This window comes from Nycticebus coucang, chromosome 7 (genome assembly GCF_027406575.1).
Source record: "Nycticebus coucang isolate mNycCou1 chromosome 7, mNycCou1.pri, whole genome shotgun sequence".
Classification (NCBI taxonomy): domain Eukaryota; kingdom Metazoa; phylum Chordata; class Mammalia; order Primates; family Lorisidae; genus Nycticebus; species Nycticebus coucang.
In genome coordinates, this window is record NC_069786.1 from 93,844,514 (window position 1) to 93,867,862 (window position 23,349).

At 36.8% G+C, this 23,349-nt stretch overlaps 2 protein-coding genes across 3 annotated transcripts in view; both read right to left on the reverse strand.

The window, feature by feature from the left end:
- Window positions 1–23,349, reverse strand: part of C7H2orf66 (chromosome 7 C2orf66 homolog) — a 27,623-nt gene continuing 4,274 nt past the window's right edge. Inside the window, exons 2-5 of one of the 2 annotated variants that reach the window (XM_053598408.1) lie at window positions 20,286–20,375; window positions 3,150–3,306; window positions 1,665–1,863; window positions 1–180 (exon numbers count right to left, since the gene is read on the reverse strand). In XM_053598408.1, coding sequence (XP_053454383.1) covers window positions 1,684–1,863; window positions 3,150–3,269 — 300 coding nt within the window. In that variant the 5' untranslated portion in view covers window positions 3,270–3,306; window positions 20,286–20,375 and the 3' untranslated portion in view covers window positions 1–180; window positions 1,665–1,683. Of the gene's footprint in view, window positions 181–1,664; window positions 1,864–3,149; window positions 3,617–20,285; window positions 20,376–23,349 lie in introns of those variants that run through there. The other variant, XM_053598407.1, reaches the window with a different exon arrangement.
- The window catches only part of PGAP1 (post-GPI attachment to proteins inositol deacylase 1), a 97,426-nt gene continuing 93,091 nt past the window's right edge, over window positions 19,015–23,349 (reverse strand). The window contains exon 28 of the mRNA XM_053598404.1: window positions 19,015–20,375. The gene's annotated coding sequence lies outside the window, so the exon portion shown is untranslated. The remainder of the gene's footprint in view (window positions 20,376–23,349) is intronic.

The following is a 23,349-nucleotide window of genomic DNA, read 5'->3' on the forward strand; positions in this document are numbered from 1 at the left end:
AAAACACTCTAAAAATATGCACAGAAGTTGCATAGTTCTAGCTATTTATGTGTAAATCTGGTAATGTAGAACAAAATAATAACAAATAAAAATGGAGGGGGAAAAACCCACAAAAGTTTAGCTGTGACTGTGGCTGAAATTTTCTAATCTGAAGCTTCATCTGTGGTTTAAAATAGACCCCTGAAAAAAACAAGAAAATGTTATAATGAAAAACAAAATAAATACTATATGATCAACCCAAAGACCCTCAAATCAATATATTCCAATGAAACTTTTTTTCATCAGAGATGTTAGGAATGTAGAGCTTATAATTGTAAAATATACTCCAAATCAGAAGCTCTGCTTCTTTCACAAAGTTGAGTCTTTCCCATTATATTAAACAATACCACCACCTGGGTGCTTTATCAGTTTCCTGTCCTTAACCATCATCTCTGTCCATGCTCACATGAAAGCATTTATCTGATATTTTCCAAGGTATTTTCTTTTTTTTTTTTTTTTTTTGTGGTTTTTTTTTGGCCGGGGCTGGGTTTGAACCTGCCACCTCCGGCATATGGGACCGGCGCCCTACTCCTTGAGCCACAGGCGCCGCCCTCCAAGGTATTTTCTATGGGATAGAGATTAGTATCTGCAATTTCTAGATCAAGAAACTGAGACTTACAAGCAACTTATCTGCCTCATACCAAAGTAAGTGCTATGGTATTAATAACTATTCTCTGTTACCCTAGGGCCGAAATTGAAAAATAGTCAAGGGAAAACCCCATTCATATCTTTCTGTTTATTCCATTTTATTTTTTCATTTTATGATTGTATTCAAGTGCATATCCCATAGGATAAATTACGTCCTTTAAGAATAACAATCTTTTTTTTTAATTGTCACATTTAATAGAATAATGAAAAACCCTTGACAAATATAATCAACACTGGTGTGCTTCCTTACAATTTCATCTGTGTACTTGTGGAAGAATGGGAAAAGATTTTAATTATGATTCCATTCCCTTTATTATTCAGCTGAATGAAAAGCTAATGGACTGGAATGATAATGTATTTGCTTGGAATGTACCCTATATGTTCCTTGTAAAATGGTAGGTATTTATTTGATAGCAATGCAAATAATAACAACATGCAAATCTTAAATATAAATAAATTTTTAATATTTTTTCCTATGAGAAAAAGCCATCCTTACTATTTATTTACCTTTTTTTCTCAGTGAGGAAGTTCAAGCTCAAATATATGGATAATTTTTTCTCCCCCAAAGAATCATTCTGTTATTTCCCAATCCAACAGCCCAATTTGACGCATTTCTTTATATATGATTTTCCACATAACTTAGCTATATGACCTTATCTAAAAAAAAGCTATAGGTAAAGAGTAAGGCTATGTATGAACAATGTGATAATCTTAGTAAGAGTGATAATCCTATTATTTTAACATATTTCTCTTCAGGAAATTATGCCTAAAAAATCATAACTATCATTTCTTTTTTTTTAAACAAAATCATAAAACACGTGAACCAAATCCAAATATTTAACAGTGATGAGCATACTCAAAACTGAGCACTTCTAGGAGGAAATAAAATCATTTTTCAAATAAATGCTTCCAAAATCTCACTTTATGGCTGAGTTATATGCTTGGATAGATCTTGGGAATAAAGGGCCAACTGTTACCTGAGCTCAGAAGAAACTTTCAGCTTTTGAGGTAATTTAGAAAGGAATTTTTCTGCTCCTCATAATCTGCAAATGCAGAAGCAGTAAGTTCTGATTGGAAAGAGAGAGGTCTGGGATTCTCATTCACGGAGAAAGTATTCGGAAACCTCCCAAGATCAAGACCTCTGCCCTTAAAATATGCCTGAAGGTTTCTGAAAAACTAAAGAGAGAAAGAAAATGTTCAAGGCTATAAGTCAGCAAAACACCCAAAATCCTCAAAGGTGGATATTTTTTCCCCTTGGATTGACTTTAAGGCTAATCTAGGAGGCAGAAGGATGAAAATCCAGAAACAGAAATACAAACTTCAGTGCCTTCTCCCCACCTCCCCACTTCTTTCTGACATTTCAACCCTAAACAAGATAATTTACCATTTGGGGTGAAAACTAGGGGAATTAAAGGAAGAATATCAATTATCATAGTGAACCACCTCGGAGTACAGAGGTCAGAGATGCACTTGAACTCCATAATGATCCTCTGTGGGTCTCCTCTCCCGAAGGTGAGATCCCAATCACTGCCTTCTCCAACTGTTTCTTTTCATACATGGGTCTTTCAGATTTCCATTAATACATGAACACGTAGAAACTGTGCAAAGTGCACAACTTTTATTATTTTTAATCTTATATTGTTATATTTCACATTATCTTCTTTAGAAAAACTATATTTTGAAATAGTCATGTCAACATGTTTATTGTATTTGGCATATTTTTTTTTTTTTTGTAGAGACAGAGTCTCACTGTACCGCCCTCGGGTAGAGTGCCGTGGCGTCACACGGCTCACAGCAACCTCTAACTCTTGGGCTTACGCGATTCTCTTGCCTCAGCCTCCCAGCAGCTGGGACTACAGGCGCCCGCCACAACGCCCGGCTATTTTTTTGTTGCAGTTTGGCTGGGGCTGGGTTTGAACCCGCCACCTTCGGCATATGGGGCCGGCGCCCTACTCACTAAGCCACTGGCGCCACCCGTATTTGGCATATTTTTAAAAGAGGATTTTTACTTAACTTTTACATTCTATTTTCTAGATAACTGTATCTTGAAAAAATATGCCTAGTAAATTGATAACTATGCAGGGCCAACGTTCAATTTTTGTAATTGGAGCTTTACAAGTGCTAGTTATATGATAACCCATCTGTTTTTATCATCAGTTCAATCTAAGCTGTGCAAAAGGCAATTCCCTGTTTACTATCTTGATTTTGTGTATGTATTAGAAATCAAGGCTATAAAGTCAAAATGTATACAAGATCGTTTACAAATGATTAAGAAACCAATGTAAATCGGCCAGAGAAACAATAGGACACCTGCCACTAAGCTAGCAAGACCTTGGTCCAGTCCTGTTGGGAAATCCTGTCCACCCCGAGGAGCCCTCTCCACTATGCTCTGAGATACTGTGTACATTCATCCAGAAGGACGCAGTTCCCCTCTGCAGCCAGCATGCCCAGGGTATTCTTACCAGATCTCGGTTTCTGGGGTTGTTCAGTGGCTTCCACTTGTCATTTCTCAGCGTGGCTCCATGCACGTGCCCAAGGAGTCCCAGGACAACACCCAGCAGCCAGAGAGGTGCGTATGACATAGTGAAGTGAAGCCAAGGGAAAGGAGCAGTGAGGGGCCTGTTGATGGTCATGGGGAAAGATAGTCAGAGGGGACAAAGAATAAGAAGAAACATCTGTGATGGCAGACAAGGAAGGAGAAATAGTATATGGTTCACCTAAATTTTGTAGCCATTTTTTCTCCAGATTCACTTTGCAAATGAGGGCCCCAAATCCAGTTGATTAGCTTAAAGTAGCCCTAATAATGAGAATGTCATACAGTGATAAGCAAAGCAATCATGAACATACCCAGAAAGTCTGAGTGTGCTTTTTCATATTTTGTCATTTCCGAAGAAACTGCAATTTAAAAAACAGCAACACAGAACAACACCTGAAATTACTTTTAAGTCTTAAAGACAGCAGTGTGAAAAAAAAAAAGAAAATTACTTCTTTTCTTTCTTCTGAAGAAAATTACTTCAGAAGCCCTGAACTGAGAAATAACACCTTCCACATACATCTGAGACACACAGACACAGACAGCATCAGAGTGGGTAGAGACTGTTTTCCACCCCGAAGTGTGAAATGGACACTGAAACACACAGAAAGGGCGGACAAGCTTACCAGGAGTTTGGTGTTAACGGGCCTTTGTAGGTTACTCTGCCTACAGTCTGCAAGGTGATTCATGGGTACTTATAACCAGTGGGTCGGCTGCAGGGGGGAGTCGCTGACGTGAGCAGGGGGAGTTAAAAAATGATTCAATTTCATCAACAGCACAAAGACTCTTGGTCAGACCTTCAAGCTTCTTCAGGGTAACATTGAGCCTCTTTTTCATATAAATGCAGCAGCCACTCCTTGAGTCACTGAACATTTTACGTGGCTTTTATAAAACACACAAGGTGCTTCCACACCACAGATACTTTTAAGAGAAAGTACATAAGCAGCAGCTGGGAATACAATGATGATTATCCCACCTAATAAAAATCTCTTTTAAAGATACTAGTTGTTAAAATTAATAGCATTTTTCGAATAGGAGATTCTATTGCAAGAGACAAAATTGATCTTGAATCATATCTTGTATTTTTTCTCAGAATCTCAAGAAGCTTTACAAGTTTCAAATAGTGCATGGTTATCATAATATCCCTTCACAAGAAGCAAGAAGATAGATGTGTTTTGTGGAAAGAAGAAAAACCGCTATACCTACAGCATTCCCTTGCTGAATAAATTCCATCTGTGGAAAGTGGTAGGGCCACAAAACTGGAATTAATGAGCTGTGATGTTGCTCTGGTTCTAGTAATTTAGAATAAAATCTAGGGCAAGCTCTATGTTGAGAAGGGTGCAGATCTGGACTGGAAATAGCAATACCTGGCTATGGTCTCAGCCTTGCCATCTTTGCCTTGGCCAGTCACTAAGACCTTCATTTGTTCATCATCCTTTGGTCATTCAGTCAACAAACTTCTATGGACTGCCTACCATGTGCCAGGCATTGCAGTAGGCTTTGAGGATAAAATGCTAAGAAAAATGCATCCCTCATTAAACAAACGGATTAGTGGGCAAGACAAATACTAATCAAATCATTACACAATAAAATATGCAAATATAAATGATGATCCTTATTACAAAAAGAAAGTGGGTGCTATGAGAGATTTAAAACAAGGGAATCCGATTAGTCTCAAGGGTCAGGGAAGGCTTCTGTGCACAGGTGACTTTATATTTGGTCCACTGAATAAGAGTTTCCTAGGCAACCTGCTGAGGACAGAGGGAGAAGAGTTTCAAACAAGGTGAAGAGCTGTCCTAGCTCCTGAGGCTGAGAAGGAACATGGCCCTTTAGAGGAATAGGAAGTCAGTATGCCAGGAGTAGAGGGAGCAAGGCGGGAGCCTCATGTGAGATGGGGCTGGAAAGGTATTCAGAGCATAAACTTTCTGCTGCAGGCAATGCGAAGCATGTAGGGTTTTAAGCATCCAAGTGACTTAATCAGACTTCCATTTTTAAAAGATGATCCTGGTTGTATTGGAGAGGACAGGTTGAGCCAGAAAGGAGGGATGTGTGTCCCCTGGGTGAAGAGCTCAACTACAATTTAAACTTTACCTTGGAATTGAAAACAATGTAACCTAAACATTTGTACCCTTATAGTAATCTGAAGTAAAAAAAGAAAAAAAAGAAAGAACAGAAGGAGAGATGTGCAAAGCCAGTTAGGTGGCGGCTGCAGGAGCCTAGGCAGGAAAAGATGTGAATTGGGACTAGGCTGCCTGTAGTACTGAAGCAGAGATGTGGGTAAATCTGAGGGACATTTAGAAGGGATTGGTAGTGTACAGAGCTAAGGGGAAGGGAGTTTCAAAACCAATCCCTAGACCTCTGGATTACGCAGCTGAGTGGGATACAATGCCACTCACTGAGAACCCAGGCACAGGCATGAAGGAGTGAGGATCATGGTTCTATTCAGAATGTGTTGAGTGTGAGGAGTCTGTGAGTCTCCCAGTGATGAGAGTATGGCATTGGATATGCAGATCTGGAGCTCAGAGGAGCAGTTTGGGGAGAAAATGTAAATTTAGGAGTTGTTGGGATAGGAATGGATGAGATTGCCTCACTAAAGTTTAGAAAATAAAATGAAAAGGGGCTTAGGACTTGATCTTTGAGAAATTACAGCACATAATAGCCATATATAGGAATCTACAAAAGAGGCCCTGTAGGTGGGGAAATATCAGGAGAATGTGGAAGCAGAAGGAAGTGTCTCAAGAAGGAAGAAATGGGATAAAATGAGGACTAAAAAAAGTCCATGGTAGAAAGTCAGACTACACTCTGGGAGGCTGAGGCGGGTGGATTGCTTGAGCTCAGAAGTTTGAGACCAGCGGGAGCAAGAGCAAGACCCCTTCTGTACTAAAACTAGCTGGGTGTTGTGGTAGGCACCTGTAGTCCCAGCTACATGGGAGGCTGAGGCAGGAGGATCGCTTGAGCCCGAGAGTTTGAGGTTGCTGTGAGCTGTAACACCAGGGCACTCCATCCAGGGTGATGGAGTGAGACTCTGTCAAAAAAAAAAAAGAACGAGAGAGAGAGAGAAAAAGAGAGTGGGAAAGAAAGAAAGGAAAGAAAGGAAAGTAAGGAAAGGAAGGAAGGAAGGGAAAGGAAGTCAGATTAGAAGGCAGTGGTGAGAGAGGTTAAAGATAGTACAGCAAACTTGTGAGAAGTGTAATTGTGAAGAGAAAGAAGGCATTAACTGGAGGGGGAAGTGGAGTCAGGGAAGGTGGTGTCATTGTTTTTAATGTGAGAGACAAGTTTGTTTAAATGTCAGTGGTTAAGTGAGTAACTGGATGCCCTAGAATTTCATACATCATTCTCTTTAAAAATCTAGAACTGTAAAGTTAAAATACCTAATAATATTGAGAGTTAAATTGTAAATGAGATTATAGCAAAGTTGTACACTGTAAACTCCATTGACAATGCCCACCCTTCCACAGCCAGGGTGGGAGCATTGAACCCAACACATAAAACATGCAATTCTTAAGTAGGAAAGGCTGGCTGAATAAGTTAGAATAAATTTTCATACCCATTTATCAGTGAATAATTTCTAACTTTAATTCCACTTGTATTGAAACACAGCTCATTTGTTCTAAGAGCTCCCAATTTAAGAAATTCTATAGTTTCTCAAATAAATAACTGGATTAAAGATAACATGAATACTATGATCTCATTCACTAACATGGAAGTTGCCCTGACTAGTAAAAGAAATTATATATTTAGGCTTGGCGCCTATAGTTCAGCAGCTAGGGCACCAGCCCCCATACAACAGACTTGGCAGGCTCGAATCCAATCTTGACCTGCTAAACAAGAATGACAACTGCAACCGAAAAATAGCATTGTGGCAGGTGCCTGTGGTCTCAGCTACTTGGGAGGCTGGGGCAAGAGAATCTCTTAAGCCCAAGAGTTTGAGGTTGCTGTGAGCTGTGACTCCACGGCACTGTACTGAGGGCAACAAAGTGAGACTCTGTCTCAAAAAAAAAAAAAGAAAACAAATTATAAATTTAAATTATTTTTTTTTTAAATTCCTTTTTCTTTTCTTTTCTTTTCTTTTTTTTTTTAAGACAGAGTCTCACTTTTTCTACCTGGGTAGAGTGCTGTGGCATCAGAGCTCACAGCAACCTCAAACTCTTGGTCTTAAGCAATTCACTTGCCTCCATTTCCCAAGTAACTGGGACTATAGGCGCCTGCCACAATGCCCAGCTAGTTTTAAAGATCAAGGTCTTGCTCTTGCTCAGGCTGGTTAAAAATTCCTCTGTTTCTTAATTTTAAATGTGTTTTGAAGAGCAGAATGTACTATTTATAAAGTTGATTATGACATTTTTTTCAGAATATATCAACACAGCACTAAGTGGATATTTATCCACTTAGTGGATATTTTATAATTATTTGGTTAATAGGTTCAATCAAGACAGAGAGAAAAATCCCCACAATAATTCGGGTTTCCACACCATTCGTTTCTGTTGTAAATCATCCCATTTGCCTATTCTCTTAGTAGAGCATTTGTAAAAGTAGCAATTGGGACATTATAAGCAAAAAGGTGCTTCTCTACCCGCAGGCCTCTGAATGAAGTTCTTTGCTGGTATTTCTCAATTAGAAATTGGGGGGAAATTGGCACGGACCACACTCATGAAAGAAGTCCAACAAATATGTATTGATGGAATTACAAATGTATATCATAAATTCCAATTTAACAGGGTAAAGGTAGGGAAAAGATTCTAAATGAAGATGATGTGGCAGTAGAACGTAATTTTTAAAAGATCTCAGTTGCACTATATAAGCTTTTCAAACCCTTCCTGTCTCTATCAGGGAAAAGGGAGTGATATTGCTGTTTAGCTGTATCATGAATAGGGACACAAAATCTAATCTCCTTTTTCTTCCCCCTGGTCTGAGTAAAGGAAGAGGAAAATTAGTAGAGTGTTTCCTTAGTGACGATGTAGATTAGTAGAGTGCTTCCTTACTGACGATGAGAATGTCAAAAATAAGAGACAGGTTGTTCATATGGTTAATAGAGCAAGTCACACAGCTTTATGCTCATAGCAGTATCTGCTTGTGTGTGTGTGGCAGTGGGCAGATTTCAGTTGGAGAAGGCAGAAGAACATAAACCTCTAGTGATCCACAGAACAGAAGCAAAGAGCTGCAGGTCAAGGATTTGCTGGCCTGAGGATTTGCTGCTGGCCTGAGGACTGCAGTGATGTGGCCACAAGCTAAAGAATGCTGGCAGCCAAAAGAAGCTAGAAAAAGGAGAGGAAAAAATTCCTCCCTAGAGTCTGGGGGTTAGGGCTGTGGTCCTGCTCACACTTTGGTTTTGACAAAGTGATTTTTAGAGATGAGGTCTTGCTCTTGCTCAGGCTGGTCTCAAACTTGTGAGCTCAGGCAATCTGCCCTCCTTGGCCTCCCAGAGAGCTAGGATTACAGGGGTGTGCCACAGGACTGGCCACTCATCTGTTTTCTATCTCTACAGCTTTTCCTTTTCCTGATGGTCATGTAAATAGAATCATAACAGTATCGCATCTCTCACTTAGCATAATGCATTAGAGATTCATCATTATTTATCAACTGTTCACTCCTTTTTTTTTTGGCTAATATCCATTTTATAGATGTGCCACATTTTTTGAGCCATGTACCAGTTGACAGACACTTGGGTTGCCTTCAGTTTGTGGAAATTAATAAAGCTGCTATAAATATCTACAGGTAGGCCTTTGTATGGACAGCTGTTTTCATTTCTCTTGAGTCAGTAAATATATTGGAGTGGTATTGCTGGTTCATATGTTCAACTTTTTTTTTTTTTCTTTGAGACAGAGTCTCAAGCTGTAGGCCTGGGTAGAGTGCCGTGGCATAACAGCTCACAACAACCTCAAACTCTTAGGCTTAAGCGATTCTCTTGCCTCAGCCTCCCAAGTAGCTGGGACCACAGGTGCCCACCACAACGCTCAGCTATTTTTTTGGTTGAAGCTGCTGTTTAGCAGGTTCGAACACGCCACCCTTGGTATATGTGGCCGGCGCTCTGCCAACTGAGCTACGGGTGCTGCCAAATGTATGTTTAACTTTATAAGAAACTGTCAAATTGTGTTCCAAAGTGATAGACCATTTTGCATTTCCACCAGCAATGTATAAGAATTCTAGTTGTTTAAAATCTGATATTGCCAGTTTTTAAAAATTTGTATTTTAGGTGTGTGATTTTAACTTGCTTTTTTTTTTTTTTCTTCCTGTGACAGTCTCACTCTGTTGCTGGAGTAAAGTACCATGGCACAATAGCTCACAGCAAGCTCAAACTCCAGGGGTTGGGCAATCCTCTTGCCTCAGCCTCCCAACTGGCTAGGACTACCAGCACCTGCCACTATGCCCAGCTAGTTTTTCTATTTTTAGTAGATATAAGGTTTGGCTCTCTCTCAGGCTGGTCTCAAACTCCTGAGCTCAAGCTCCACCTACCTCGGCCTTACAGAGCATAGGATTACAGGAATGAGCCACCTCGCCCTGGCCTAACTTTCATTTTTTTTTTCTTTTAGAGACAGAGTCTCACTTTGTTGCCCTATATAGAGTGCTGTGGCATCACAGCTCACAGCAACCTTCAGTTCTTGGGCTTAGGCGATTCTCTTGCTTCATCCTCCAGAGTAGCTGGGACTACAGGCACTGGCCAAAACACCCGGCTATTTTTTTGTTGCAGTTTGGCCTGGGCAGGGTTTGAACCCACCACCCTCGGTATATGGGGCTGGCAACCTACTCACTGAGCCACAGGCGTCACCCATCTTGCATTTTTCTACCCTCTTCTTCCTCCCTTCCCTCCCTTCTTTTTTCCTTTCTTCCTGAGAAAGGGTCTTGCTCTGTCACCCAGACTGGAGTGCAGGGGCATCATCACAGCTCCCTGCAACCTCAAACTCCTGGGTGATTCTCCCACCTCAGCTTCCCAAGTAGCTAGGACTATACTTGTACGCCACTACACCTGGCTAATTTTTTAAGAGATGAGGCCCTCACTGTATTTCTCAGGCTGGTCTTAAACCACTGGCCTCATGCAATTTTCTCATTTCAGGTTCCTAAAGTGCTAGGATTGCAGGCGTGAGACACCGCACTCACCCTAAGCATCTATGTGCTCATTTATCCATTTATATACCTTCTCTGTGAAGTGTCTGTTTAGGCATTTTGTCTATTTGTAATTTGGGTTGTTTTCTTATTGAGCTTTGAGAATTATTTTTTTGGAGAGAGTCTGCTCTGTCACCTCACGAGAGTGCAGTGGTATCATTGTAGTTCACTGAAACCTCAAAGTCCTGGGCTCAACGCATCCTCCTGCATTAGCCTCCCTAGTTGCTAAGACTTTTTCTTTTTTGTAGAAAGAGTCTCACTCTTGCTTGGGCTAGTCTTAAAGTCCTGAGCTCAAGCAATGCTCATATCTCAGACTCCCAGAGTGCTAGGATTACAGGCATGAGCCATTGTGCTGGGCTGAGAATTCTTTATGTATTTTAGATACAAGCACTTTATCAGATGTTTGGTTTTTTTCCTGCTTATAATTTTTTTCCATTTTCCCAACACTGTCTTTTGAAGAACAGAAGTTTTTATATGTATATATTTTTTTTTCTTTAGAAGTTTATATTTTTGATGAAGTCAAATTTATCAATTTTTTCTATGTTATGGTTTGGGCTTTAGGGCTAACTTAAATTTTTTAATTTCTATTTTCTCTATTGGCATTTAGCTATACTTCTTTTTGTTGTTGTTGTTGTTGCAGTTTTTTTTTTTTTGGCCAGGGCCTGGCTTGAACCCACCACCTCCAGTATATGGTGCTGGCACCCTACTCCTGGAGCCACAGGCGCTGCCCCATTTAGCTATACTTCTTTGCATTATTATTTTAGTTGTTGTTTTAGGGATTATAATATGTAAACTCATGCAAATAGATAACCACAAGTGTTAACCCTTTAGAATTAGCTAAGTTTAAGTGTAAAAAGAACAACTTTGCCCCCAATTATTCCTGAAATTTTTTCTAAGTGTAGTGAATATTTGGGACACAATTAAAATTTCATTATCATGTAAAATTCTCACATACACAAAAGTAAAGAAAATAATGCAAATCCCTGTACTTATCACTCAGCTTCAGTAATTATCAACTCATAGCCAATTTTGTCATAGATGTAACTGGTCAGGATTTTGGAGAACCTTGAGTCATTGTTCATTCACTTAAAGGAACTTGATCCCTGCCAGGTAGGAGCAGACAATCTATTTGGAGAAACAGCGTGGTGTGGCAGAAGGAGTTCAGTGCCAAATCTGTGTGGGGAGGGGATAAGGATTTGGCATGAAAGCTGGAAATGCAGGTTGATCAAATTGTTAAGAGTTTGGACTGCGTCCTATGGAGTGTGGGTAAAGATTAAAAGGTTTTAGGAAAAAATATTAAAGTGCTGTTTTAGAAAAGAGTAAAGGGACTATAATATCTAGAAGAGAAGTGAGACAAGGGGAAACCACTTATAAAGCTGCTGTAAAATTTGGAATAACAGCAATGACAGGGTAAATCAGGGTAGGAGTCAAAAAGGGTGACCTGAAAGAGTTAGACCCTTTAATGTTTAACAACTACTTAGATGTAGACCAGTGAGCAGTCCAAATGAACAGATTTTAAACTTGCGTAATTGGAAGGATTTAACAGAAATTTGGAAACTAAAAAGAGTAAATAGGGAGGGAAATTATATGGTTAAATTTCAATGTAGGTTGAAACTTGGTTTTAGTTTGGTGAAGACTGGAGTTTGGAGAACTGGGAAGAAAGCCTCTATCATTTCTCAAGAATCTAGTCCGTGATGGGGTAGGTGAAACATTGTTTCATTTAATCCCTACTCCAGGTTTGTAAGAGGGATATTACGAACTACAATTTATGGGTTAAGTATACAGGCTCAGAGAGGCTAAATGTACTGCCACCGACTCCGGGTTACTTAGATATGGAACTGAAGGAGCAGGTCTGTCTGACGTAGTGAATCATCCACCAAAATATAACATTGAAATCATAGAGTTGGATAAAATTTCTAAAGGATAGAAAGAAAAACAAGGAAAGTTGTGAGCAGATCACTGGCAGCAAATTTTTTCAAGGTAAGAGGAGTAAGAGGAATCACAAATATGGTGGGAAAAGTTTGACAGAGAGTAGGAAGTGAACTAATATTATTACATATTGTAGGTTTTTACTGGAAGAACTCTATTTCTTGAATAATGTGGTCTGAATTCTACTACAAGCAAATTGTTTAATTTCTCTAAGCCTACTTCTTTTCTTATAACATAGGGATAACGATCCTCCAAGGGTTTTTGTTTTTTTTCAATAATGAAATGAAAAGCTGAGTGTAAGTATGTTTGGCATGGGTTTTGATACAGCATGTACTCAATGAATGTCTGCTGGAAGGACAAAGCATAGGTGAAAAGGAAGTCTGTACAAACCCTAAAATATGGTCTGTAAGGTTCTTATTAGAAGAAATTGCACACACATTTTAGTTTTCTTATGATTTATTTCTTTTCTTCAAAGTTGAATTACAGCATATATTTCTAATTAAGGATTTCCGTTAGTTCCATTTGGTACCTACAGATCTTACTGTATTATAGTTTTTTAAAAGTTAATGTAAAACTAGGCGGCGCCTGTGGCTCAAGGAGTAGGGCGCCGGTCCCATATGCCGGAGGTGGCGGGTTCAAACCCAGCCCCAGCCAAAAGCCACAAAAAAAAAAAAAAAAGTTAATGTAAAACTGTAAGGTATGGTAACAAGATGAGAGAACAAAATGGAGATTCATCAAACTCATTCTCCATTCTCTCCATTGTAGTTAAGTAATTATAGTCAGTTCCTGATTCAGAAACTCATTTTTGCTTTCAGAATATAAATATACACAGATATCAGAAACCTGCCAAAACTTCTCACTTCTGCACAACAACATAAACATCAACAGAATGAAAAGACAGACACCCTGTGGGATGGGAGAAAGTATTAGCAAACCATGTATCTAATAAGGAGTTAGTATCCAAAATATACACATATGAAGAACTTGAACAACTGGATAGTAAGAAAACAAATAACCTGATAAAAAATGGTTATTTTTTATGGACAGAAACTTCTCAAAAGCAGACATCCAAATAACCAATAGGTATATGAAAAAAATGCTCCACATATGACATCATCAGGAAAATGTAAATCAAAATCATGATGAAATATCACTTCACACCCATTAGGATGACTATATACTCAATGCTCTATGCTTGAAATGTGCTAAAAAAGTAAATACTAAATGTTCTCAACATACACATGGTATGGATGGTGGATATGTTAATTAGCTTGATTGTGGTAATCATTTCACAATTGTATACATATATCAAAACACATTACACACCTTAAAATTATATGATTTTTGTTAATTACACCTCAGTAAAGCCGGGGGGTGAGACAACTTCAAAACACTTACAGAATACATCCCAAACTAAGTTTCTTCAAACAGGGTATGTACATTCTCAGTGGTGTATAAGACAGCATATGGTGGTTTGCAAGGAAAACATAATTCATTATCATGTTTTTAATCTAACAAGTTAGATTACCAATATTTTATAAATGGACTGACACTAATGCCCTGACACATTCAGCCTTCATCACACATTCAGCACACAGTGTATGGGATGAACCCTGAGAGAAGAGAGGGAATTCTACAGCAGGATGACAGGGCACTCTACTAGTTAGTTCATTTACTTGTTCACTTTACGCATATTTTTACATTCTAGTATACATGAAGCAGTTAAATAACTCACAGGTATTTTTTATGTTATCTAGTTTTAACATAACTATCACAAATTGAAAGCAGCTTAAAAACACTCCTTTCAAGAAACCACAGGTTGAAAATAGTAGGAATACAAGCACAAACTGACAAAAGAAAGTTGCAGTGTGACACTTCTGCTCCTTTGTCAGATCATTAGGAATTAAAATAATGTAATCAAACCCGATTATTTAACATCATTTCTTCTTATAAAAATGATTACTTGAAAAATCAACTTATATCCACTATTGCCCTAGATATACTTTGTGTCTTAAAATTTATTAGCTATTGATCATATGACGCTATTATTATTAGCAAAAATATTTAAAAATATATCATCTTTATCATGACCCTCTAGATTTTCCATCTGCATACGTAAGACACCAAAGAAACAGAAAGTGGAATGATGGCTGAGGAGAGAGAGGAGTGGAGAATTATTACTTAGGGGGTATGGCTACAAGCTTTCAAGATGAAAAGAATTATGCAGATGGTGATGATGGGTGCACAACAATGTGAATGTATTTAATATCACTGTACTATACAGTGGTTAAAAATGGTATCTTAAAAATGGCTAAGATAGGGCGGCGCCTGTGGCTGAGTAGGGCGCCAGCCCCATATGCCGAGGATGGCGAGTTCAAACCCAGCCCCGGCCAAACTGCAACCAAAAAATAGCCAGGCGTTGTGGCGGGCGCCTGTAGTCCCAGCTGCTCGGGAGGCTGAGGCAAGAGAATCGCGTAAGCCCAAGAGTTAAGAGGTTGCTGTGAGCCGTGTGACGCCACGGCACTCTACCCGAGGGCGGTACAGTGAGACTCTGTCTTTACAAAAAAAAATGGCTAAGATAAAAAACAAAAAAAATGGTTAAGATGGTAAATTTTATGTGCATTTTACCATAGTAAAAAAATTTGGGGAAAATAACTAGTGGGAGCAAAGGTTTTAAAATACAGTCAGTGTTATACATTCCTAACTAAAACGCAACCATATTGCAAACTTTTTCTAAAAAGGGCAAACCAGTTTCTTTCTCAGCTTAAATTTCTTTTAATTGTTCTCCTGTAAGTCAAAATCTTTGATAGGAAATCAACTCCCTCCTCTCCCCTCTATTCTCAATCCTGTAACAAATCCTTCAGTGTTTCTTCTGGCACCCTGTAGCCTTAAAGAGTCTCTCTAGTTGTTTCTAGGAGTCTTAGCAAATTAATTTTATTGACTAAGACAATGTTCACCAAACTTATTTGAGAATTACTGGGCGCCTGTAGTCCCAACTTCTCGGGAGGCTGAGGCAAGAGAATCGCTTAAGCCCAGGAGTTGGAGGTTGCTGTGAGCTGTGTGAGGCCACGGCACTCTACCGAGGGCCATAAAGTGAGACCCTGTCTCTACAAAAAAAAAAAAAAAAAAAAAAAAAAAAAAGAGAATTACTTTGGAGGCACTTGTTAAAACAGAATTACAGGCCTCTCTCACTTAAAGATCAAATTTCTGAGGCGACCTGGAAATGTGTTTACAAATAATGTCTAAATCATTCTTATTCTCACTAAGGTGGAAAACTAGGCAGCCAAGAATACGTTAATTTAGTGTAAGGAAAGTAAAACGTAGAAAGTGTGGTCTCTGGGAGAAAAATAACCGTCTGATTCCTTAAAATAGAATGTGAACCATGAAATGTCCACACCAATCCATGGGGGAAGCTACAAAATACAAAGTTGAAAAATACTAAAATTTATTTACCTGTGATGTGTCATGTCCCATTTTTAGGTACTCTAATTTCTGGAATGCTAGACATGTAGCAAAGAAGTAATTTTAAAGAGCTTTTTCCATATCTTGGCATGGTGGCTCACACCTGTAATCCTAGCACTTTGGGAGGCTTGAGGTGGGTGAATTGCTTGAGCTCAAGAGTTTTGAGACCAGCTTGAATAAGAGCAAGATCCATCTCTACTAAAAACATAAAGACTAGCCAGGTGTTGTGACAGGCGCCTGTAATCCCAGCTACTTGGGAGGCTGAGGCAAGAGACTTGCTTGAGCCCAAGAGTTGGAAGTTACTGTTAGCTGTGACCCCATGGCACTCTATCCAAGGTGGCAGAAATTCTGTCTCAAAAAAACCAAAACAACAAAAAAGAGCTTTTTCCAAGATGGGAGTGTGGAAAGAATGTGAACTAATAAGCAGTGGTTGTATTACATGTATTTATTCACCAAATTTATTTTTGAACAATCAGAACACTAGATTATGACAGATTAAAAAGAAAGCACCAAAAATTGCTACACATCAATACCTGAGCTGAGACTGAAGGCAAATATTCATCTATTAAATCTGAATGTTGAAACAGAGGTAAAAACATCCATAACACATTCTACGCAATACAGTAAGTAGCACTTTTTGTGAATTACAACCAGTTAAATGTAATAATGCTAATTACCATACAAAGAATACACACAAATTACACATAAGTGTATTTAATACATCATACATTGTACAGAGTATCATGCATGTTTAAATGGTAAGATATGCAAAGTGACAATCATTGTTCATTATATACGACAGGACAAGTTTCTTTGCACTATTAAGTACACTGTTACTTTGTACTGTACTTTCTGGATGAGAAAAATTATAAATTTGCAAATAAATATTTACTGAGTTTATATCAGTGTACCGCAGTTAGTTCTCTATAAATTTTTTAACTATAGTATAAAAATTGATGCAAGCTGAGAGCCATTTGTTTTATTTTATTATATGTCTTTGCCCAAACTTCTTGCATGTCAACTTGACCATGTTTTTAAAAAACACATTTACTTTCTACTTATTTTTTAAGAAATCTATATTTTTCTCTTTGGGGGTAGTTACAAGCAGTAAAATAGGAAAGAAATGTGCTCAGTTTATGTTCAAACTTGAAAATGAAATATATACAACAAACTTTGAATATACAGAAATGTATGCATCTTTTAGCAAAGACCATGATTGTCCCATGAATGGAATAATTCAGACTTTAATAGAAATTACATCTAGTATTTTAAATAAGCACAGTAAAAATGCAAGTCTTTACATTTTTTTAAAAAATTGGAGTTAGTTCTCTTTTGATACCTTAAAAATAATTAGGAAAACAAAAGAGAAGTAGGGGGAAAATAATGTTAAAAAATATACTCCATGAATTTGAGTTTATTAATTACTAAAAAATTATTAAGTAAATTGGCTTTGATATATACAAATACAAGCCTCAATAATCTGAGGAAAAATGAGCACAGCTCTTAGGGAAGAATTCGTGTCTTTCACAGAGTATTCATTAATAAGACAAAATTTATATTTGGAGGTTAGTTTTTCCACATGTCTTAAGTTCAGAATGCAGCCACCACTTTCTCATAGAATATTTTTTCAGAAACTTTAGCAAAATTTAATTTTCTACATTGTTGTAGCATTAAGTCAATTCTAATTTGAAATGAGAACCCCGAAAATTAAGGGAGGCCTCTAGAGCAAGAGTTCTGCAAATACTAAGGAAAACACTATTCAATATTTACTTTAAATTTTTATTTAACCAACCTCAAAGAAAAGTATTTGGGGCTAATTTGGGAAGACCACTCATAATAAAATATATAGTTATAAAATTGCAGGGCATTCCTTTATTTTAAGGCACAGTCTGTTTTATCCCAAATAATTGTAAGTTCAAGGTCACAGTGATGACACATATTCAGTTTTGGTCTGGTTTCTCATGGGTATGTTGCTACATTTATAGTCAGTCACAAGTTTAAGAAACTGTAATACAATCACTTCAAAATAATATTATTTAAGACATTTTTAGACTTTGAAAAAATGCAAATATATAATACAACTTCCTAATTTATATATATTAAAAACTGGATCTTTATTGCACTCCACAGTGAAGGAAGGGAAGGTTATTTCTACCAGTATTCCAAGAAATACACAATTATATAGAAATCATGATTGTGTTAAATATAGGCATCTCTTACTTAGGATAAAATTATTCAACACAGATGACAAACTCATTCCGGAGAATAATGTACCCTGAATTTAGGTCTTGTATATCATAATTTTACTAACATCACCTATACTCCCTACTCAATGGGACTAAATCAGGGCCAAATGTTCAATATTTGGCTCTCTGTGCTGCCTTTTCTCTTCAAAGCTACTTAGGAAAACTGTATCAACATTCCTGGGCAGAGAAACAGTAAATGGTATTAAATAATGAGAAAAACTATAATTGATGAATTGAAATTTCTTAGCATTTCTATGGGGAGAAGTTAAAGCATTTCAGGCAGATAAACACAACAGTTTGTGAGTCTGTCATATTTCTACTTTTCTCCCCCATGAGAACCCGACCATATTATTGTTAACACTTTAGCATTAATATCTTATTTTATAATATTTTCCATTAAGATATGCATTACAAGGTTTACTTCATTGTACTACTTCAGGTTCTAGTGGATAATTTCCCCCTGGGAAACATATGACTGCATAAAGGTACTGAAATGGAAATATAAAAAAAACATAAGAAACTCCACAGTAAACTTTTTCTTTTTTTTTTGAGACAGAGTCTCATTTTGCTGCCCTCAGTAGAGTGCTGTGGCGTCATAGCTTACAGCAACCTCAAACTCCTAGGCCCAAGAGATTATCTTGCCTCAGCCTCCCAAGTAGCTGGGACTACAGGTGCCCACCACAACGCCCGGCTATTTTTTTTGTTGCAGTTGTTTATCTGGCCTGGGCCAAGTTCGAACCCGCCACCCTCTGTGTACGTGGCTGGCACTGTAACCACTGTGCTACAGGCACTCAGCCAAGTAAACTTTCAATTACATAAATGAGACACCTGTATTAAAATGGTTTATACAACAAAAATTAATGTTTTCAATCCCAAAATGAATCTGAAGCAAGATTACTTCAAACGATTATTTCAATTAATTGCTTAAAGATTACTAAATTAGGTAAAACTTTTACCGAGTAAAATCAAAAAGCACAATAAAAAAATCAGACAACATATGCTATACCAGACAAAACTATGCTATAAATGGAAATGTTTCCAAAGAAATCATAAGGAATATAAGTTTTCATGATTTACACATTTGTCATAAATTCTAGATGAAAAATACTGAAGAGATAATTTTTTACTTTAATTCCAGTATGCTAAGAAATTTCATTGGCACAAATATCCAGAGGTATTTTACAGTTTCATTTACTTTGGTGGCAAAGTGTATTTTGCTAACCATATGGATACAGTTATATAGTTTTCAATAAGGAACTTTATGCTAAAAAGAATTCAAATGTATTTTTTCCTCTTAAAAAGGGATGTAAAAAGTCCAATATGAAACAGAACAAGTGCAACATGAAATACAAAACAGGCCTATCATATAGGCTTTTTAATAGTTAATAGCTCTATATTTTGTCTATAAACATTTTTACTAGTAACATTACAGCTATATAAATACTAAAAACCAAAATAACATAAAAAATAGTATATGAACTTACAAAAATGGCTACTTTTAGATGTGCTAAACTAAGATTAGAATTCAAATATGCAAACGAACTCAACACAAACTCATTAAAATATACCAACCAATACAGTTTTTCATAGTGTTTGAAGTTATAATGTACAGAATAAGTACAGATTGATTCTGAATTATATATATCAAGTCTACATAAGTCATCAGAAATTAACTGTTACTTGATATTTCAAAAAACAAACATTTTTGGCAGGGTAACACACCAAACACTTTCAGAAAGTACTGTACTTTGTTTAAAAATTATCAACCATAGACAATTTAATAAAGATGTAGCTTAGAATATCACTAAATTTTAAAAGACATGTTATCTCATCAATTTAAGATGTATATTTACATATTTTAGATGTCACATTTACTCTATTAATGGAATGACAGCTTGTTCTCACAATTTCCAAATTTTATTCTGTTATCAAAACTAAGTTTAATGTATAAGATGCAGTCTCCTGTACTTATAACTTACCAAAAAATGTGATTCCTTAGCGTGTGCAGTACATATATTTGGATTACTCAACTGACATTCTTTCCTATTATTCCCTCAAAAGTAAAGAATGAAAGTTGCCTCACAGCTTTTATTTCCTCAAGCTATTAAACCTTATTGTGAAAGAATGCATGTGTAATGTATATAAATAAAACTTAATTACAGAATTTGAAATGTTCTTTGTTCAGAAAGACTAGGATAAAATTTCAGCTCCAAATCATCTTACCATTTTGTAAAAGTATTACGTGTTCTACATTTACCTTATCAGGTGAGAAAGTTTGCTGGCAGAGTCTATTCTCATAATACAATAATTTAATTGCTTCCTTATCTTACCAAATGTCATGCTCTTCAAAGCGATTTTCCCCAATAAATTTCACAAAGTATCTTGTCTCCTATGTTATACAGGTTCACAAATCCTACATACTGAGAAAACAAAAAGTCACGATGAAAAATAAACAAATGTCTAGTTATAGGAGAATCCTAACATATTTAAAAATTTTTTTCAAATAATTTTAATAACCAGTTGCTAAAATTTCAAATGCATAACTGTGAAGTTTTGCACTAAACCTAACAATAATGTAAGACATTACACTAATTTGAACCTATTGCCTAAAACAAAAATGTAGGCCAGATCATTTAAGTAGGATTCAGGAATCAATAGATGTAAGTTTATCTCACAATCTTTGTTTTTCCCCTCACTTTTCCTAGAGCTTTCAAGAATGAAACTGATAATTGAGTTTTGCTTCCTTTTATTTCCCTTGACCACCTTCCATAAGAAGGAATTAATAAGCAGTAAAGTGAAATGAATACACTATGTTAAGTGAGAAGTTGGAAGAGTTAAGAGTAATATAGGAATCAGATAATGAATGGTAATCTGCCTCATGCAAGTTGACATGTACTATGGAAATACAGAATTCAATATTTGTGGTTAAGATAATCAACAATATAACAGAAAGGGAATTTAAAATACGGATGATAAAGACAATAAAGGGAATGAACGAGAAAAAGGAAAGACAGATCCAAAAGATGGATGATATATAGAATATAGAAAAAATATGACCGAGCTTAAGGAAATGAAGGAGACAATAAGGGAATGTAAAGATGCCATAGAAAGAATCAAAAATAGATTAGACCATGGATAAGAAAGAACCTCAGAGCTAGGGGATAAAGTTTTCGAGTTAACCCAGGTAGTTAAAGAGGCAGAAGAGCAAGAAAGTAGAACAGTCACTGAGACAACTATTAGAATCCATGAAATGTTCAAACATACAAATACCAGGGATGCCTCAAGGGGAAGAATATTGTCTCAAAGCAATGGAAGCCCTATTGGAGACTATCATAAATGAAAACTTCCTGTTTTACTAAAGATTCCGAAACGCTCCTTTTAGATGGATATCGAACCTTGGGTCATCTCAACTCAAACAAAGCTTCTCCAAGACACATTGTAATAAACCTGTCCAAAGTCAAGACAAAAGAGAAAATTCTGCAAGCAGCCAGAAGTAAGCACCAACTGACCTACAGTAGCAGTGACAGAAGACTTTTCAACTGAAACATTCCAAGCCAGAAGAGAAAGGTCATCCACCCTCAACATTCTTAAACAAAACTATTTTCAGCTCAGAATTCTGCATCCTATTAAGCTTTAAAACTGATGGAGAAATCAAATCCTTTGCAGATATACAAGCACAGAAGAAATCCACCACAATAAGACCAGCTCTACAGGAAATACTTAGACCTATTTGGATCTATTGCCTAAAATGAAAATGTAGGGCAGATGATTTACATAGAATTCAGGAATCAATAGATTTAAAATTATCTCATAATCTTTGTGTTTGCCCCACTTTTTTTAGAGCTGACTAACATAAGACCACCAGCAAAGTAAACAGCCAGAAGTTAAAGATGAAAACTTAGCTTCCACAATGGTAGAAAGGATAAAATTACACAATGGACTTTCACAAAATTAGATGAATAGAATTCCACCACACCTATCAATTTTCTCAATAAATGTCAATGGATTGAATTCCCCACTGGAAAGGCACAGGCTGGATGATTGGATAAAAAAAACACAAACTATCCATATGTTGTCTCCAGGAAATGCACATAGCCTTGAAGGACAAAAACCAAGATTTGGGGTTAAGGGATGGAAAACAGTATTTCAAACAAATGGAAATCAGAAGAAAGGAGGGGTTGCAAATCTTATTTTCAGATACAAGTGGATTTAAAGCAACTCAAGTTACAAAACACAGACAGACACATCATCCTGGTCAAGAGAACAATACAACAAGAAGACATTTCTATTTTAAATATTTATGTGCCCAATTTAAATGCTTCCAGATTTATGAAAGAGACCTTGCTTGATGGGTCTAAGCAATATGATATCCCATAACACCATACTATCTAGGGACTTTAACACCTCTCTGACAGAACTCAACAAATCCTCTAAACAGAAACTAAACAAAGATACAAAGGACTTAAATGTGACTCTAGAACAATGGGTTTAATGAACATATACTGAACACACCATCCCAAAGCCTAAAGAACATACATTTTTTTTTTTATCAGTTCATGGAAAATACTCCAAAATAGATTACATAAAGATCTGGTAAGATACAAATCAAACCTCAGCAAAATTAAATGAATAGGAATTATACCTTGTATCTTCTCAGACCACTAGGCAATAAAGGTGGAACTCAACTCAAACAAAAATGTTCATCCCCACACAAAGGCATGGAAACTTAAACAACCTTAATGCTGAATGACAGTTGGGTCCAGGAAGAGATAAAGGAGGAAATTGTTAAATTCATCAACAGTAACAACAATGAAGACATAACTTACCAAAAACTTGTGGAATACAGCAAAAAGAAGTCTTAAGAGAGAAATTTATTGCATTAGATACCTATGTTCCAAAAATAAAAAGAGAACGCATTAAACAAACTCACAAACCATCTTATGGAAATGGAGAAAGAAAACAATCTAATCCCAAACCCAGCAGAAGAAAAGAAATAACCAAAATTAAATCAGAGATTAATGAAACTTAAAAGGAAATAATCATTCAGAAAATTAATGAATTAAAAAGTTGGCTATTCCCCTACTGCAGAAATTATTCCAAAATATTGAGAAGGAAGGAATATTCCCCAACATGTTCTATGAAGCAAACCATCACCCTGATACCATAACCAGGAAAAGACCCAACTAAAAAGGCGAACTTCAGACCAATTTCACTAAAGAATATAGATACAAACATTCTCAACAAAATCCTAGCCAACAGATTACAGCTTGTCATCAAAAAAGTCATACATCATGATCAAGTAGGTTTCATCCCAGGAATGCAAGTCCAGAAACGAATTCACCGTATGAACAGCAGCAAAAACAAAGACCATGTGATCTTCTCAATAGATGTAGA